The 19,305-nt window shown below is 48.9% G+C and overlaps 1 protein-coding gene across 2 annotated transcripts in view; it reads right to left on the bottom strand.

Moving 5' to 3' along the window:
• The window catches only part of LOC116939272 (transmembrane protein 120B-like), a 45,110-nt gene that overhangs the window by 1,289 nt on the left and 24,516 nt on the right, over positions 1-19,305 (bottom strand). Inside the window, exons 1-11 of one of the 2 annotated variants that reach the window (XM_032947477.2) lie at positions 15,709-15,891; positions 13,387-13,505; positions 11,897-12,013; positions 9,379-9,438; positions 6,949-7,044; positions 5,612-5,701; positions 4,817-4,882; positions 3,405-3,466; positions 2,745-2,837; positions 2,106-2,170; positions 167-235 (exon numbers count right to left, since the gene is read on the bottom strand). In XM_032947477.2, coding sequence (XP_032803368.1) covers positions 167-235; positions 2,106-2,170; positions 2,745-2,837; positions 3,405-3,466; positions 4,817-4,882; positions 5,612-5,701; positions 6,949-7,044; positions 9,379-9,438; positions 11,897-12,013; positions 13,387-13,505; positions 15,709-15,771 — 900 coding nt within the window. In that variant the 5' untranslated portion in view covers positions 15,772-15,891. Of the gene's footprint in view, positions 1-166; positions 236-2,105; positions 2,171-2,744; positions 2,838-3,404; positions 3,467-4,816; positions 4,883-5,611; positions 5,702-6,948; positions 7,045-9,378; positions 9,439-11,896; positions 12,014-13,386; positions 13,506-15,708; positions 15,892-19,305 lie in introns of those variants that run through there. The other variant, XM_076062825.1, reaches the window with a different exon arrangement.

Here is a 19,305-nt window from a genome sequence, read left to right as displayed (position 1 = left end):
TATTTCGCGACAACAACGAGTCGTGCCGCCGCTCGGGGCATTTGGATGCGGCGAGCAAAACAGACATCGTCACTCCGAAGCCCGCGAAAGCGGCGAGAGGTTACAAAAGAAATGCACATTTTTGTCGTGGGGGTGAGGACGCCGAAGATTTCAGCGTGCGGCTCACCTGCCACTCCTTGCACTCCTTGTGCTGAGCCAGCTTGAACAGCGTGATGGAGTTGTACAGCTGCCACAACTTGAAACACACGAGCGGCGTGCTCGCGATTAGGGGGTACCAGCAGGGGTTCACAGTTCATAACGAAGAAGACAAACATCGGGTCGCAGCGAACCGTCCCTTTGTCAGCGGTTTGGGATTTCACGCAAATATTTAATTATCGTCATTCACAATGCACGCGGAAAGTATGCGGAGCATGCGCAAGCTCGAAGTTCATGTTGGCTTGGTTCAGGTTAGCCCCTCTCCCCCCCGTCCAAATTCCTCGCAGGCTGCAGGGGAGAAGAAGGCGTGTTAGCAACAGCGAGTGTCCCCACCTAGCACACAGGAAGATGGTCTACGCCAGTCGTATGGCAACGCAAATTTGCAGAGAGAAGCCAACTTAATCCAGCAATTGCCCACCCGCTTTGACTTATGCAAATGACAGAAACACTGAGATTGGTATCTCTTGATTACATTCCACACCGATGGGGTTTTCAGGTTGTACCGTGTGCATTGTTTGGTAACAACCTGAAAACACACACCGGTGAGATATACGGCACAACCGCGGAAGCCGATGTAGTGAAAACCAAATTCCGCTTGTGCTGCGGGTGTCACGTCATGAGGCAAAGGAGACTTCAATTTTGAACTCTCTCACAGCGAACCACCACGTGTTGGAGAACAGCCACGGAAGGTGACAACTACTTCTGAAGTCGCATCAACAGCAATCTTTATCCGCACTTGGGACACACTATTTAAAAGCCTTTCAAAGAGTGTTGGTAGCACGTAAATAAAAGATAACACTCGTCATTCAAGAAAAGCCAGTCTGGTGGCTTTCCTTGTGCACTCATCGGTGACCGGACCGAGTCCATAAACTCGCCGCACACGACAACCGGATCTATTAACGGACGGTTGCCCGGATGTGATCCCAGGATCTCAGCAGCGCTGGCTCAGTGCCCCAATGCGGTGTTAGCCTCCGGGTTGCCCGGTCGCCTCCCACTCATTCTCTTGCGCAAGACGGACCCCCCCTGTGGGCTCTATTTACGCATGGGCGGTTTAGTTCTAATTTTGGATGTAAGTCTCATACATGAGCTCTTACGACTATTCGTCTGAGCACGCAAGAGACTGCCGCTGTGGTTTTCACCCAATCTTCTCGATAGTTATTTTACATAGCGTGGCTAAGCGTCCGTAACGCTCCGCGTAACCGCCAAGGGCAGAGCGGCGGCGCAGCAGCGGTTAGCCCACCCCGCTGTGAATCTGGCGGCCCGAGTTCGATAAACCGACCAGGGCTAACACCGGGACCAGTCGGTGGCCCCGCCACTCCTTCCCCTTCCGACGCGGGGGTGGGGGGGGGGGGGAAACCGTGCCCAATGAAACGTTTGGGGGAGGCCACGCAAACCGGCGACGTTGCGGGCTCGACCGAAATCGTAAAGAGAGAACCTGGGGCACGTGCAGAGGAGCTCGACAAAAAGGGGGCACAACGCACGCTGATGCGTGAGACTCGGGGTTAAAACCCACGGCGCGGTGGCGTGGCTCCTCCCGTGTGCTTCGGTTTCACGGAGGCTACGGTGCCAGCTGTGCCTGCCACACCCTTGGGGAGAGGATCCTGGCAGAGCCGGGCGTGGTGGCCGCACGCCTGTTGTGGTGAATCTGGCAGGACGCTCGCCTGGGTGTATTCTCCGTAAAAAATACATATGCGGTGTCTGCTTCACATTGGGACGTTGGGGATCCCGTGATGTCATTCGCATGAATAGGCCATTGTGTTCCGGCGTCATGGTCCAAGTAAAACATTAATAAAAAATCATAAAATGTCATAATGGCAATTATTACGATGCAATTACATTCATTACATCGAGATCTTCCCAAAGATGGCCTGTCGGCCAAAACGACAAAGTTTTGCTCGGTGTGAACTCACGTGGCCAAAGAAGAGGAACGGAAGCAGGAACGTGAGTCCACGCCACATCCACGACTGGAACCCCTCTGGGTCACACGAGGGCAACAGAAAGACACGCGCACACACACAAACGCACACGCAAATGTAGATGGACGCAGACAGATGCATGCTCACACAGACAGACATGCGCACGCAGGCAAATGCAAAATGACACAAAGATCTCCCGTATAGCCTGTAACAGACTGGTGGTCAAGTGCTGTTAGTGAGCACCTTTGAATCCCGGCACGGCACATGAGGGGGTGGGTGACCAGCACCACACTCGGCCGCCTTTGTCTCCCCGATGGCGATGTTTACACAGCACACTGGCTACTAATTTTAGGCTGAATGGAGCTAGGAGAGGCCCATGACCGGTTCAGATGATCGTTACTGGTGTTGGTTGTGAGCGGGAATCCAACTCGCCGAGTCCGAAGCGCAGCGCACTAACCGCTACACTACCGCTCCCCACTGGCAGACACGCACACGACTGACAGACGCTCAAACATACACACACAAGCGTCCACGGGTCACGAGACAGAATGTGCCGTGGCCCTGCGGTCAAGGCCGTTCCAAAGGTGGCAGGAGGACAAAGCGACGGCGAGGCATTGAAGGAGCGATGCTCACCAACGGTCAGATCCATGTTGTGCCTCTGCCCCAGCGCACGCAGCCGGTACAGACAGCCGCTCTGGTAGTAATACTGCAGGAACTGGAGGAAGTCTGTTGGGACAAAGAACAGCATTCGCACACACCCGTGGAAAATGCGTACCATCCGCGCACAGGGCTTAATTTTTCACAGAGGAATTTCCGGGTCACTAGGGGATTGGAGTGGTTGGCACTTCTGTATATTGAACTTCTTTTGCACAGTAAGTAGCCAACCGTGCTAATTGGAGGTGCGGCAGACTATCATCCACACCCGTAGCGAGAAGTATACTGGACGCGGTGTGCTGGATATGGAGCTAGTTGCTGGTTCATACATCTGGACAGACCCGGCTGGAATTAAAGCTTTGTTGTACGCAGGGCTGTCCACAGCGAGGGGTGCGGGATCCGGGGAAAATCCCAAAGTGTGGGTCCTCCGAGGCATTCAAACTAAACCGGGAGTATTACATTTGACACCGTGACGTCGAAGTGCGGGCCCCCCCCCCAAAGCACGGGGCCCGGGGCGGTCGCCCCGATTTACCATACTCCGACGAACGGCTCTGGTCGTACATGTGTGCAGCGTGCTGTGATTGCGTGGTGGCTGGTGGGGATTGGCTCGGAGAGTTGGAGGAGAAGAAGGAAGCTCACTCTGGTACATGGTGAAGGCGAGAAACTGGTTTCTGAACATCTGGTACATCAGCCCATTCGGCCTGTCAACAGCAAGAAAAAAATCAGAGGGCACAATGAACAAAAAAAGACTTGAAAAACAAGTTAGTCATGGTAAGAAATTATCACGTTTGTTCACGTGACAACTTTAATAAGTCGCTGGGTTGGGTGGAGGAGGGTTTACAACACACTCCACGATCTTACTCAAAATTCAATTGTAACTCAAATTGGTCATGAACGCCTACGTGTTATATACACACGATGTTTGATCACTCTTGCATCGAGGATTAAACATGAACTACATCAACTCGATGTATTGGGTTCTAAAAGTCGCCAAACTTCAAGTTCAACTTTTTACAGTGACTGATGCAGTCTCAGGTCTTTAACAATGACGCTTGACCAGGAAAGCTGTAAAATAAATACGAAAAAAAAATCTATGTATAGGCATGCATTTGGCTGCCTCCTCTGAATTAAAAAACCGTGTAAATGAAACACATGACAGCTCTTAACGTTCGTGCCAGCTCTCCCAAAACGATGGGGGTTCAAAGTTTTCAGCGACCTGTGACCAACCCGGGTTTCCTCAAGCATAGGGAGTGGACGGTCTCAGGCCATGTCACCAACAACGGTGGCACGGTCAAGCGGCAGAGCAGTTCGTTGCAGAGGTTCGCGGTTCGAATCTAGTGGCCGCCCTGGTTAACTTTTTGCGTGCGTTTAGTTTGCTGTCCTTCCCCCGCACCTCCGATTAGCACGGTTGGCTATGTACAGTGCGAAAGAAGTTCAACATACATACATTACAATGGTTGTAATAACCACGATGATAACAATAGTTCTACACGCTGTCTCGCTTCACAGTGGAGGTTAAAGATCCCCCCAAAGTAATCCACAACATCAGATCATTATTACATGCCGGCACCATTATCCAAACTTGCAAGTTAAAAAAATAAATCCCCCGCAAAATACTCGATTGGGATTTTAAACGACAGTCATCGCCCCCCCCTTTCTGGCAGACGAACGCCCCAGAGGTCACTCGTGCAAACGAGAATATCCCGGTTCTCTCCAGTTGTCACCTGGTTAGCAGGGTGCATTTCGTTTGATCTGCCAAGTGTTACATTTGTCTGTAACAGGGCACCTGAGAGGGTATGGATAAGATGCAGCTCAAGGGAGCTCAGAACTAATTCTATGATGTCAACTTTCTCTGTCCATTTTCTGACACGCATTGATGTTACACCGCTTGCTGCTCTTTCTTGATCTCGCAAACAGAAGTTGAATCGGGAAATTGCAACCTTTCTACAAATGAGACCCAGTGTGACTTTCCTCGCTAAAAGCAGGCGAAACGATACAATCACAACAACAACACCGTTCAACGTTGCGTCGGTGCCAGCGCCTGATCGTACCAGGTGAGCATCGTTCCCGAGAGGAAAGCAGACACGTAGTGGTGCGCCACCCACCAGCCTTTAATCCTGCCGGGGATGAACCACACAGAAAGTTGTGACAGGCTGCCATCGCCAGTTTGTACATCGATCATCCATAAATGCCACCATTCGTGTCTTATCGTCGCTGCACAGTGGTACGTGTTGTTTGGTGTACAAAGACAAAATTAGAAAATGTCACATATTAAGAAATATATATCAGCAATTCATTCCTGTAATTTTCTGTCCTATGCTAAATTTGATCAAGTGCAAGACACTGTCAATTTAAAAAAAAAAATTTATTTGTTAGGGGAGCGCTAACATCAGCATAAACCTGTGTGTGTGTGCAATTAAGAGTTTGCCGTCATGTTCACATGCAGGCCCTTTTGGCAACCCACTGCTGGATGAGGTCCTCCCCACGCCGTGCGGGTCGTGACCATACTTCACCACGCTGCTCAGTGCGGCTTGGTGAAGGCGGGGAGCATATACGTCGGAGATGTTACTACGATAAAACAATGAATGTTGCTTCACTGCCCTTTGGTGACAAGGCAGCGCCTGCCAGCAACCTACAAATCAAACCAACCGAGGCTTTTAACGATTCGCAAACAAGCATCGTCTACCCAGAATTTCACAAAGGAGATACGGGGGTGGGGGGGGGGGTACCGGCGCGAATGGATCAGGCGTTGACTCTTAGCGAGGGGGGGTGGGGGTAGAACTCTTCAGTGAAAAGAAACCACAGGCCTGCGTGGGCCTGGCGAGCGGCGAGCGTGTGACACTCACCGAGAGCCATTGCTGATGAGAACGCTCTCCCGGATGGTGAGCGTGCAGTAGTACCACACGAGCAGAAAGTTCAAAATCTCGTCCGTCACCCTGAAATCACACGGCGGCGGGGGCCGGGAGCGGGGGAACGAAGCATTGTTCCAACGTTTTAGTCGCTCTCTCGCAAAAGAGTCCGCGCAACGCCGCTTGTGGCTGTGTTAAAGAAGCAATGGTAAAGGATGCGCTTGGACGTTATCGTTTTTACGTCTTTGACACGGTGGGAATTGTGTTCCGCACGCTCTTATGATGTGCTGGCTTACGCCGGTAACATTTCTGTTTTTATTCCAACGCACCGACGACATTTTACAGATTCACTCACACGTGTTCACACATATACTCGTACACACACATATACTCAGACAAAACAAAGATACCCCAGAGAGCCAATGACAGACTGTTGGGAGATATAGCACTTTCCCCAACAGTCCGTCACAGGCTATCCACCAGCACCCATGAAGGCCGGCACATTACACGAGGGGGCTGATTTCTCAGCACCGCGCTCAGCCACCTTGGTCTCCCTGGTGCTGATGTTTACACACTGCGCTCGGTAATCATTTAAGACAGAGTCGACCTTGGGGAGTCCCAGGACAGGTTAAAATATTCACCACTGTTCTTGGTCATGAGAGAGCATTTAACTTGGGTCATCTGGCTGGTAGTCAGCGTGCTAACCGCTACACTACAGCTCCCCAAATAGAGCTATACTCATAGGCACACACGCTCACAGGCATGCGTGCACACACACGCACATTATGAGTTCATAAAGAAATGAACCACGTAGGGTCTTGTCACGAAGGCCTCAGGCAAAGAGCTGCTGCCAGTGGACTGTGCAAGCTCCCTGACACCGCACGGAAGATGCGCTCCACTTCACTCCCCTCCCACAGCGAGCCGGTGAATTGTCACCATGGGAAATAATTCAATAATTGTCTAATTTTGACCAACTCGTTTGTAATGTTCCTAACTTAAAATATCTATATCATTAATAGTTTCTTCCTTCATAAGCCCAATTATAACATTAGCACATAACCTGTTTACAATTTGCATAGAATGTAAATCAATCTGACACGTGCAATTCGAATAAAAACCAGTATCAAGTTTAATAACGATAAAATGTGGATATAGCATCTACATACAACCACAGCTCAAGATGGGGGGAATAATTTGATCGTAGGGAGAGAGAGAGGTGGTCAGTTATAGGCAGAGAGAGACGAGGAAGGTCTCGGGCCTGGACGTGGTGAACAGGGGCAGGGAGTCGACAGCTCGGGTGGCTGATGGCAGCAGAGGGGAAGGGTAGCACCCACCTGTAGTTGACCAGGAATCGACAGGTGAAGGATGCGAGGATGAGGAGTGTCGTGAGATACAGCTTGAACTTCTCGTACTCGTCCTTGTAAGCAAATCTGCAGGGCATGGCCAACACGGGGTGGGGGGTTACTCTGCCTTGCGTCACCGCTCCACATCAGTGAGGGTCATTGTGGCAGTGCATGTACGCGCGTACAGCCTCTTTGTCAATCCACCACTGGACGAGGGCCTCCACACGCCTGTGCTGGCCGTGGGAGTCGTACGACCATACTTCACTATGTTGGTCAGCGCGGGTTGGACAACAACGGATGTTCTGCTCAGCGTTCTACTGCTCACCATGTAGCACGGCAGCACTATGACAACCTGCTGATCTTTATGGCAGTGTTCAATTTAAATATCAAGTGGCACAACATATCAGCTGTGCACTCCATGACGATTAAAATAGAGCACTGGATGAATATTGTGTCGGTCACGGGGGTTGTTTGACCGTACTTCTCCACGCCGGTCAGTGAAATGAGGAGCCAGGATCATAACGGATATCAATCGTCACTGATGTCATCCGAAGCCAAAATTAAACTTGTATCTCTCAGGCCATAGTTCACCGCCCTAACCACTGAGCCACCGCTCCCCAAGGTACGGGTGTCACAAGTGGTAAGCCGAGACGTCATTAACTATTAAAACTTTTTGATCACTGAATGGTTCGTCTGTCACCGAATAGCGATTAGGTAACAGATAGCTATGAGGTAACTATCAGAAAACTATTCATATGACAGTTGTAAATCTGTTCAACAGAATTGTTTTTTAAAATATGTAGTTCTCATCAGGCCCCATGGTGTGAAATGTTAAATGCAGTCTCCAACTCTTATCATCCACTATATCTCTCTGGCCTACATTTAGGCACTATGCAGAAGGGCCATTGCCCGAAACGTTGGCCATTCCTATATTTTTTTGAAGGCCACAGTGCGATTGGCGAACGCAGTGAGCGTTTTGTTAATTGTGCTTGTGCATTACTGCCAACGTAGCATTAGCATCACCAAATAATTAGTTTAATTGTGAACATGCAGACTCATTTTCCCCATCTCGGGCTACTGTGGAATTTCCTGTGATGGGGGTGGTGGTGGTGGGGAAGTTGAAAATATAAAAACCGATTCACATCTTGGCCAAACACATCGGCTTGGCGACCTTCCCAGCTCGTGTTGATGCAGGAATCTATGTGCTTTTTTGCCCAAAGAATGCGCACAAATATTGTCCCTTCGGCTGACATGCGACTGGGCGGCAGATTAACACAGCAGGTGGGCACGTTAACACGGCAGGGGGACACGTTAACACGGCAGGGGGACACGTTAACACACGTGAACACACAAACACACACGTTAACACACACACGTTGACACGTTAATACACACACTAATACACACGTTTGTTAGTGTGTGTGGCGCGCCCCGCCACTAGGTGGCGCCTGTGCACAACACGGGGACTGCCGAGCGATGGCGTGAGAGCAGAGGTGGCACTTTCAAGAGGCTGCTGCTGCTGCTGCTGTACAATGTCTCTGACCTCTAGGCCTTATGACCGGACCCCCAAAGTCCGTCCCCGCCTTATTAGGATTTACCATACCTTCCCATATGCAAATTCACTCGTGATACAATTCCGGAGTGAATAGGCTAGCAGCGGATGAATAAAATAGAAAATGCCAATAGGTTATACTTTAAAGATGGGGGGGGGGAACAATAACTTGTCTCAAAATATTTTCGAGGGGCGGCTGCATAGGCTCAAGCACTCCCTTGTCTGCTGCCACGAGTCCTCTAGGCTTTCACCCCAGTACTAACCCTTTCCCCTTCCGAGACATCCGCAAGTTGCAGGGTGGGTGTTCCCAACACCCCTGAATCTCGGAGCGTGCAAGCGGCTCGGCGTTCATTTTATTTAAGAGAGGCATAGCGCCGCTGTTTTTAAAGGCATTGTACTCACGGCAGAGAACTGTAACGAAACGACCGCGGCACTCTATGGCCGCTGGCGCCTAACTGTGCCACACGCCCTACCGCATGGCCTTGTGGGAGCTTTGGTACCCGATAAAGTTACGTTACATTCGTTTTTTCCTCTTGTTTTTGATTTGATGATGTACGCGTACGTTATCGGAACGGAATCGGAAGAAAAACTGACGACGAACAGTGTGTACGTCATTGGAACGGGAAAGGGTGAATAAAGCTTTCCTTTCAATGCAGTGGCATGCGGCTGATGCGCTCGGCATGTTTTTCCCCACTGGTGGCGACGGTGCATTACAACGGCGGCATGCTAGGACGTGGAAGTGATGCAAGAACGCGTGTCGTTGTTCAAAGCCCACGAGCACCCCCCCCCCACCCCCCCGTGAATGGCGATTTTGCGTGCGGGTTTCCGGCGAATGTAAAAGAGGGTGTGGCAAAAGAGGAGGCGGGTACTTGGCCTGTTTACTCAGTAACGTCACGTTCACGTTTCCCAGCACCAAGTTCAAGTACAACCTGTGGAACAGAATACAAATTGACACTGTCAGTAGGGTTGACAATGGCGTAAAAGACAGCTTTCACAAATGCCAACCCCTTCCACCTAAGCATCATTGTCGGAGATGGGGAAATATCACGAGTGGGTCTCTCTGAAAGTTATGCCTAAAGGGGCTCAAGGTTTGGGGGGTGGGGGGACCCTGGGTGTAGTTGTAACTAAGTAAACCCCAAGGCATGTGAGCCTCAAGGAGGCCAATTGCACCCACAGCAGGGTCGTGAAACCCTGGTTAACCTGTTGATGACTTAAATCGAATAAATATAACAGCAATGTTTGTGAAATAGCGCCACCATGTGCTGGGGCATCTCAGAGCGCTTTACATCACATCCCGTCTCAAACATGTGAAAGGGGGCACCCCCAGTGGCAAATGTCCCTGTGGGTACAAAGTGACTCTGCACCTGGCCTGCAAGAGGGCATTAGTCTGGCAGTCGTGGGCGATGATTACTATGTATAATCCCAAATAATGCTGATGTAAAATACTAAATGATCATGGATATGTAAAATCCCAAATAATGATGGCTATGTATCATACCAAAATGATGATTGCTATGTATAATAATGGTGGTTATGTGTAACCCCAAATAATGATGGAGATGTTTGATCCCAAATGATGATGACTATGTATACCAAAATGATGATTGCTATAAATAATCCCAAATGATTCTCAAGTGTGAGAGTGGCATCCACAAACTGGGTATTGCGTGGCTACTCTCCCGGTGGTGTCATTTTCCAGCCACCAACCACAAACAGGGCATCAACGGCTTTGGCTAGGATGACGTCTTGATCTTTAGAGGACTGCTTTCGAGAGGATGCAAGCCAAAAATAGCAGCTCTTAACTTGTTGGTATATACTTAGCAGGGACGTGCGGTCAGAGATTGCAGGGGAGGCAGAGCCTCACCTGTCATACTCCAATGAAAAATAATACAAATATTAAGATATTTCCACTGATCTGTTATAAATGTCATTTCTGTATGATTACAATCCTTTTTATAGTAAAAATTGCCAAATTTGCAGAGCTCCACTGCAAATACAAGGATAGACGATAGGTGAGGCAGCGTTTAGCTCAGCCTCCCTTCTGATTGCGCAACCCCTCAGAAACTGGATGGAGCGCAGGCAATAAGCACGTGCCTGTTACTATCTCTCTGTCACCAATGTAATGATTACATTGGTGACAGAGAGACAGTAATGATTACATTGGTGACATATTTTGACTATAAAAATGACTGGAATCATACAGAAATTACATTTATAACACAAAGCAGTGGAAAATCTATATATTTTTCGTAACAGCTATATTCATTGGAGTATGACAGGTGAGGCTCTGCCTCCCCTGACCGCACGTCCCTGATACTTGTGTTATGTCACACCAACATACGATGTGAGAATGCTACAGCAGAGCATCTGATAACAGGCATGGTTCGATACATTCAAGTCTACACCAGGCGTGGACAAAAGATTAAAGTTAATAGTCTACAGGATCATCATCATCATCACCTTCGTCAGCCGTTGTCTATCCACTGCTGGATGAAGGCCTCACCACCCCATCACCAGTTCTGCTGACTTCCATCTCACTCCTACACAGAAACTCATCTAATTGCTCAATCTCCATGGTGGAGATGTGAAATCGTTGATTATAAATACAAGTTGACAAATATTGGAGACAAATGTATGTGTGTAAGTAGAGCGTATTTCACAGCATACGTAGCCAACCGTGATAATCAGGGGTGTGAATTACCGAATGTGGAGACTCTCACAGAACCATTAACGTACAATTTCCTTAAAATATTGTGGCGCTTAAAGCTTACGCTGCAAGCATAACTGCTCAAAATAAGCCGTGTTTGTCTCGTAAAAGCCAAAACCTACGAGGAATTTTACTCAAGAAATTACTCCAACGATGTGACGTCATTCACAGGGTTACGGAAGCTGTGCATCCAGATTTTTGTTCGTTGTTTTGTCATGGGTTCGTGACAAGGAAAGCAAAGCGAAAAGGATCTCTCTCACACATCAGGAAGTGTTATCTTTTTGACAGTGTTGGGCCAAGGCGTTAAGCCAACACTCTGTGGAACGCGTTCAGATTTCTCTAATCGTCATTGCCTTTTTGGCCTGACATGAATTTTAAAAAGCAACATAAAAAACACATGCGTACAAACTATTCTAAACTTAGTTTCAACATGCTGTTAAATACTCAATTAAAGCAATAATTTATTAAAATAACCTGTAAACAGGATTAGTAACTTCCATTAAAAAAAACATAATTTTCATCATTATCATCATCAGACATCCACTGCTGGATGAATTCCTGACAAAACCTCTGCCAATGGCAATACAACTAATGGGCTAAAGTTTCCTCCGGCTAGTTAGGAGCCTTGTGAAAGGCTATTTCGACAAAGGTCATGAGTGCATCCTTCCTGTTCCTCATACCCATTCTTTTTCGGCAGGAAGGCTTCCATGTCAAAGAAAATCGCCTGCCGTTCCTCAATCGCCGCTTCCACCTTCTCCACCACCTCCCTCTCCTCGGGGAACTTGGGCGGTTTACAGCTGCAGATGACAACGGAGCGGGTGACACAGACCCACACACAGCGGTGAGCGCTCACAAAACCAACCACCCCCACGCGCGCCACGTTCACCGCAAAGGATACGCCTGCTGACACTGCCACGAAACAATATTCTTAAAAAATATTGTTTTTATCAGTGGCGGAGTACGGGTCCAAAGGCCAGGAACGCCTAGCCCCTAGTAACAAACAACACTATTAATGTATTCCAGATATGGTAATACGAAACTGGGTAAAGATACTCTGGAAAGGAATTCCATGGTCAGTTCATGCCAGCAGTGCGTGGAAAGAAGCAAACAGAGATGTGTGTTAATCTGGAGTACGGTGGCTGAATACAATATGGAAAAGTCAATATGGACGAATTAGTCAGTCTAGGGCCTATTTGACCATTGTGCAGGTTGGTGATGGCGAGGGCTCAGGCACGGTTCAGATAACACTCCCCACTGATGTTCGGCATGGCTAAGAACCAAACGCAGGTCGCCACATTGCGCTAACCAATGGCCCACCGCTCCATTTCCCCCGAACTCGTTCTCATCGTTATTTTTGTCAATTCACTGGTGGATTAGCGCCTCCGCAAGCCGTGTTGGTCATGGGCGCCGATTCTCCACTCTTCACCGCGCTGGTCAGCGCGGGTTGGGGAAGCTGGGTAGCACAAATGTTGGGAGCGTAAAATTCTGGTACAACAATGGATTTTGTTGCACCGTCCGCTGCAGACAACTTAATGTGAATTTTTTATTAAGTAGTAAAGTAATGTAAATGCATGGTTACAGTTAAGAAATGTAACGTTCCACGTTTTGTACAGCGTTTGTGATATGTGTGGTTGCGCTTAAGATACCTTGTAAAAATATAAAACCGGATTGTACATCAAAGCAGTTAATACAGCATTTCAAGTTACTGTGCCAAAATGTTCCACCTTGAAGTCAACATGCTTCTCTGAAAACTTTGTTTGACAAAAACAATCCGTGAATGAGGCTTTAAAAAGATCACCAACCACTAACAGTATAAAACAAACACTAAGCACTTGGAACAAGTTGTCAATTATGATCCAGGACACCACCACACATGCGTGGGTGTTAGTGCTTGTGTTTATTGTACAATAGTAACGGTTACCTGAATCAGTCCTGGGCCTCCCCGAGGTCAACTCAGCCTCAAATGAGCACCTTGTGCGATGCGTAAACATCACCACTGGGTAGACAAAGGCGGCCGGGCGTGGTGTGCCACGGTGCCGGCCTTCATAGGTGCTCGCTAACAGCACTTGCCCCAAAAGTCTGTTAAGGCTACACGGGGGATCTTTGTTCTCTTTTGTTATTGTACAGTGCGCATGCGTGTAATCCTGCTGTGCAGGTGAGAGGCCAGTACTGTTTGAGGGACTGCAGGAGGTCCTTCATGCCTCGCTTCTGCTTGTCGATGGATTCGCAGCAACTCGATTGCAGCCTCGTGACCTCGTCCAGTTTGTGCTTATACAACTTGTGCGTCTCCTGTGGGACCAAACAAGACAACCCACCATCGTGTTAGGAAGCAACACCTGTCTCTCACCTCTGTCTTTCACCTCGATCCTTCACCTGTCTCTCACATCTCTCATCTGTCTCATCTGTCTCTCACCTGTCTCTCACCTCTCTTATCTGTCTCTCGCCTCTCTCTCGCCTCTCTCTCACCTGTCCCTCACTTCTCTCTCACCTGTCCCTCACATGTCTCTCACTTCTCTCTTACCTGTCTCTCACCTGTCTCTCACTTCTCTCTTACCTGTCTCTCTCACCTGTCTCTCACTTCTCTCTCACCTGTCTCTCACTTCTCTCTCACCTGTCCCTCACCTGTCTCTCACTTCTCTCTCACCTGCCTCTCGCCTCTCTCTCACCTGTCTCTCACTTCTCTCTTACCTGTCTCTCACCTGTCTCTCACTTCTCTCTCACCTGTCTCTCACCTGTCTCTCACCTGTCTCTCCTCTCTCTCACCTGTCTCTCGCCTGTCTCTCTCACCTGCCTCTTGCCTCTCTCTCACCTGTCTCTCACGTGTCTCTCACCTGTCTCTCACCTGTCTCTCCCACCTGTCTCTCGCCTCTTTCAACGCCTCTCTCATTGTCAGCGGCGTGGTGCAACTGGCGAGGGCCCTGGTGCAAGGAATTAAATGCGGTCCCCTTTCTAATTCCACACCACTCTTTGTAGCTCGGCACTCTAGGTCACTTCGGTCTGTGGGCACTGTTGCACTTGCACCGCCTGTACACTCAATAGCTACACCGATGCCCACAGACTCGCATGATGCCTAAATATTCACCAAGGAACCCACCAATACATGGACATCCATAGCCTCACATCGAGACAAACGGACTTGCATGGAGATCCATAGCCTAACATAGGGATACAAAAGATTCAAACAGACATAACGACTTAAGACATCCACAACTTCACAGAGAGAGCCACAGAGAGAGCCGCAGGCACAGCTGGAATGGACATTGGTGCAAGGAATTAAATGAGACTTCCCGTCCAATTATTCACCTCTTCATAGGCCGGGGCTTAGGAACCTCTGGGCCCATGGGTCCTAGAAGAGTTGCACCGCCTCCAATCTTCACAGCTACACCACTGTCCAGATATTACACACCAATGATGTTAGCCTTAGCCAGGAATAAAACTCAGGTCACGGGTTCATAGTGCAGTGCTCTTATCACCGTGCCACTGCTCCCCCAACCGTTCTGGACCAGTTTCGAGATTCAGTGCCTCATCAGCAGTCAGGGTTGCTTAAACCAACGCTGGGAAACTGCCAGATGCTTGTGTTTTATGGCAGTGGCCTTCTCTCTTAGAAATGGCTCTTAAATCGACGCCAAAAAAACTACAACACACAACATTGCAATTGGCGTCGTTGCGGATAATATATAAATAAGAACGATTAAGTAGACAATACAAAACACCAGCGCAAGCAGATGAAAGGGGTAAATGGACAGACGGGGCAGCGCCGTCCGGTCTCTCCGTGCGCCACCCTCAGGACACGTGGAGAGATTGCGTAACCCACCAGCCTCGTCACGCCCGACGTTGCGATTCCATACCCAGTGCCGAGGGTCGTGGCCACAATGAACCCCACGCTGCTCCGACAAAAAGCCCTCCCTATCCGCCAGAGGGGGTTCTTGCTTTGGAACGTTCTCGTATCGAGAACATCACAACCCCGCGGCCCCCACTCAACGTTGTGTGTTCTAGAGCCGAGCGACTAGAGGCAGGAGATAACCAAACCCCACCGAGGGACTCACGTACGCCGCACTCTATAAAGGCAGATTGCACTCCACTCCCAAGCGTGCAGAACGACTAATTTGAAGTGCTGGACCATAATTGCAAGAACCAAGACAGAAAATCGGCAACAACGAATGCAAAAAATGAATTTGCAATTAATTCCCATCGTTAACAACACGTCCAGGGTCACCCAAAGCGGAGATGGAGCGAGATCAGTTCGTGCGCAGGAGAATGAGGTGGTAACATCACTGCAACGCGAGTGATGGGGGCGGTGTGGGGGCTTCATCCAACAGTGGATTGATCATGGGTTATGATGGTAATTAATCAATGGTGACGAGGTGCGATCGGGGAGGAGGGGGGGGGGACCCTCGGGCCTACTGGCGCTACCCGTAAGGGCGAGCATCGGCGGGCAGGGTGATTAGGCGAGGTGGGCACCCCCTCGCCCACGAAAGACCGCGCGTCACACCTGTAACGTCTTGTACTCCGTCTCCAGCTCGCCCCACTCGTCCATGCACTGCTTGAGGGACATCGCTGCGGGCGTCGTGAAATTGCCGAGCGAGAAACCCGGCGGTCGATCGCCAACGCTGGCGGAGAACGGCGAGATGCGTGCCCGCCAACCACCCCCCCCCCGTCGACCAATCAGCGCGCGACACGGGCGCCACGTGACCGGCCTGGCTGTCAACACGGAGAGCGAGGAGTGCGGTGTCAGATCAGAGGTTTTTTTTTAACATCCAGCCACGCTCAATCCACTGCTGGGCTAATCAGAATATTTTATTTACACTGAAGGAATCCGATGAGCTATGAAGCGCTTTACTCGCAGATGTCCAGTCGGGGCGGGTAAGAACGTTACAACAGCAAACACTACGAAAAAACACGAAAGTAAACAAATGACCCACACAAATACGACACTAAACCAGCCCCAATACAACGAGGCAATGTCCCACTGACGTATTAAACTTATTTTTCAAAAGCGACCTGGCTACGAAACGAATGATAGCTTAAACATGCCTGGAGGAAATTGTAATAATTATTGTCACTTTGCACGCCTGACTGAAAGGGTGACTGAATGCTGAGGTTGCTAGCTGGCATCTTAGCGTTTTTGAGGGTGGTAGCAGTCACATTGGAGAAACCAAACGACATGTCTCTGACCGCATCCGTGAACACAAAGCAGACCTTAAACACGGTAGGACCAACACCTCGGCCGTTTTGAATTATATAAATTTAAAAAGAGGGATGACATTATCATCCTCTCTGCCGACAAGGGCAATGCCACTGTCATCATGGATAAAATAAAATATAACAACGAAATTCAAGAATTACTCAACGATGGCAGCTATACAAAAATAAAAAGAGATCCCACCAACAGCCTCGTCATACAAACCAACAAAATCATTTCTGATTCAACCGCATTAATTTATCAAACCAAACAGTTCTCGTTGAAACCTTCTGCTGCCAGACCACAAAGATTATACGGCTTACCAAAAATACATAAAGTAGATACACCCCTTCGTCCCATCGTCTCTACTATCAACTCCCCCACCTACAAACTGGCTCGTTTTCTGCCGCCTTTTCTGCGGCCTTTCACTGGAAAGACCACCTCTGCGGTACAAAATTCTACTCACCTGGTATCGACAATCACGGATATTTCCCTGTCCCCAGACGACCTGCTTGTCAGTTTTGATGTAGTTTCCTTATTCACCAAAGTTCCTGTACCTGACACCATCGCAATCATTGAAGACTTGGTTCATCAAGGACTAAACACGGAGGTACCCCCCCCCTGGCGAGACACTGCTTAACCAATACATAATTCACTTGGAATGGAACTTTCTACAAATAAACTGAGGGCACCCCAATGGGCTCCCCCCTATCTCCGGTTGTAGCCAACATTTTCATGGCGAAATTTGAGACTGACGCCATCCAGACTGCCACTCTGCGCACAACCTTATGGAAGAGGTACGTGGATGACACTTTTGTCATCTTGCCACATGGCCGGCCTGCTCTAGACCAATTCCTCGACCACATCAATTCCATACACCCAGCCATCAGATTTACCATGGAAGTCGAAAAAGATGGCAAGCTACCTTTTTTGGATGTCCTAATAAAAAGAGACCTGATTGTTCAATGAGCCACTCTGTCTACAGGAAAGCTACCCATACGGATGCTTACCTGAAACCGGATTCCCACCACCATCCATCCCAGAAGAATTCTCTCATCAAGACTCTGTATCATAGAGCCCAATGCATATCCGACCAGGAACACATAGCCAGTGAACTCAAGCACATACACCAAGCTCTTAAGACTATTGGTTACTCCGACTACACAATCCGCAAAGCTATCACTCCAACCATGAAGAAGGACCCTCTTGAGGAGCCATTCAAAACCATCACTTTACCTTACATTGCGGGGATCACAAAAAAGATCTCCAAAATCTTGAATAAACATAAGATCCAGGTCCGATTCAACACATTACATAAAATCCGTGATCTGGTTCCGTCTGTAAAATATGTGATTCCGGACATACAGTACCCTGGCGTCTACAAACTAATTTGCCTCTGTGGTAGTAATCACATCATAGAAACCAAACGACAGGTCTCGGACCGCATCCGTGAACACAAAGCAGACCTGAAACACGGTAGGACCAACACCTCGGCCGTGGCAGATCACTGTTATAATTCAGTAGGCTCACATGACATTGACTTCTCCAAGACAGAGGTTATCTGCAAGCCATCTGGCTACCATGAGAGATTCGTTTATGAGGCTATCCACATATACAAACACAGATACAATTTCAACCGAGAAGATGGATTATGGCTTAGCAATCATTGGAAGGATTCGATAAACCATTCCGGGTCTTAATTGATTGTTCACGCTTACGGTGGATTTCAGCCCACATCCATTATTTTCGTCTCCCCCCTCCTCTTTTCCGAACATAGATGGACTCGTCCATCTGAATAACTGCCAAATCGCTCTCCGTGGTGCTAACGTTAAAAAAACGCCACTTTTTTCAAATTTTCTTGCTGTGGTTTTCACACCTGATGATGATTGCTTGTGTTGCAGTCGAAACGTCGTGATAATTGTATTGTTTCCCTTCTACGTGACTTTACCGAAATCACTAAGATTATGAATCCCTGCAGTGACGAAAGCTTTAAATAAAAATTCAAAAGTTCGAGTTATGTTTATCCACTGCTGGATGAGCGCCTCCCCCACACCACGACGGTTCGTGACCATACTTCACCACGCTGGTCAGTGCGGGATGGCGAAGGCAGCGGGGCCACGTGGACGTGGGAGCATAGGAGTAGAGTACAACCATGCGGCGTGGCTGCTGCAGCAGCAGCAGCAGTGCCCTCTGCTGCCCGCCACGTTGCTGAGCCGAATGTAATGTATATTACTACACGCTTTTTATTATTTTATCACACGCTTATTATTATTTTATTACACGCTTTTTATAATTTTATCACACGCTTATTATTATTTTATTACACGCTTTTTATTATTTTATCACACGCTTATTATTATTTTATTACACGCTTTTTATTATTATAATTTTATTATTACACGCTTTTTATTACCTCACTGTTGTTGTCGTTGTATCCTCAAATCTTGTAACTACATTTTTACCCACTTCCCAATGTGGTATCGACTGCAAACTTGGTATACTTATTCACACTGATGACAATACTATATTATATCATTCAAAATTAAAAAAAAACATTATACTGGTAGGAACCTCCTGATTATACCAGCCCACAGGGGATGATTGTGTTCGTCCGTCGTGCATCCAAAAATGGGAAGGGTGGGGCTGGGTGGAGAGGGGAGGGTGGGGAGGAGCTGGGTGAGGAGGGGAGGGTGGGGAGGGGCTGGGTGGGGAGGGGAGGGTGGGGAGGGGCTGGGTGGGGAGGGGCTGGGTGGGGAGGGAGGGGCTGGGTGGGGAGGGGAGGGTGGGGAGGGGCTGGGTGGGGAGGGGAGGGTGGGGAGGGAGGGGCTGGGTGGGGAGGGAGGGGCTGGGTGGGGAGGGTGGGGAGGGGCTGGGTGGAGAGGGGAGGGTGGGGAGGGGCTGGGTGGG

This window comes from Petromyzon marinus, chromosome 5, assembly GCF_048934315.1.
Source record: "Petromyzon marinus isolate PM22_M1 ecotype Great Lakes invasive population chromosome 5, UKy_Petmar_22M1.pri1.0, whole genome shotgun sequence".
NCBI classification, from domain to species: Eukaryota; Metazoa; Chordata; class Hyperoartia; order Petromyzontiformes; family Petromyzontidae; genus Petromyzon; species Petromyzon marinus.
This window is presented reverse-complemented; position numbering and strand designations above follow the sequence as displayed.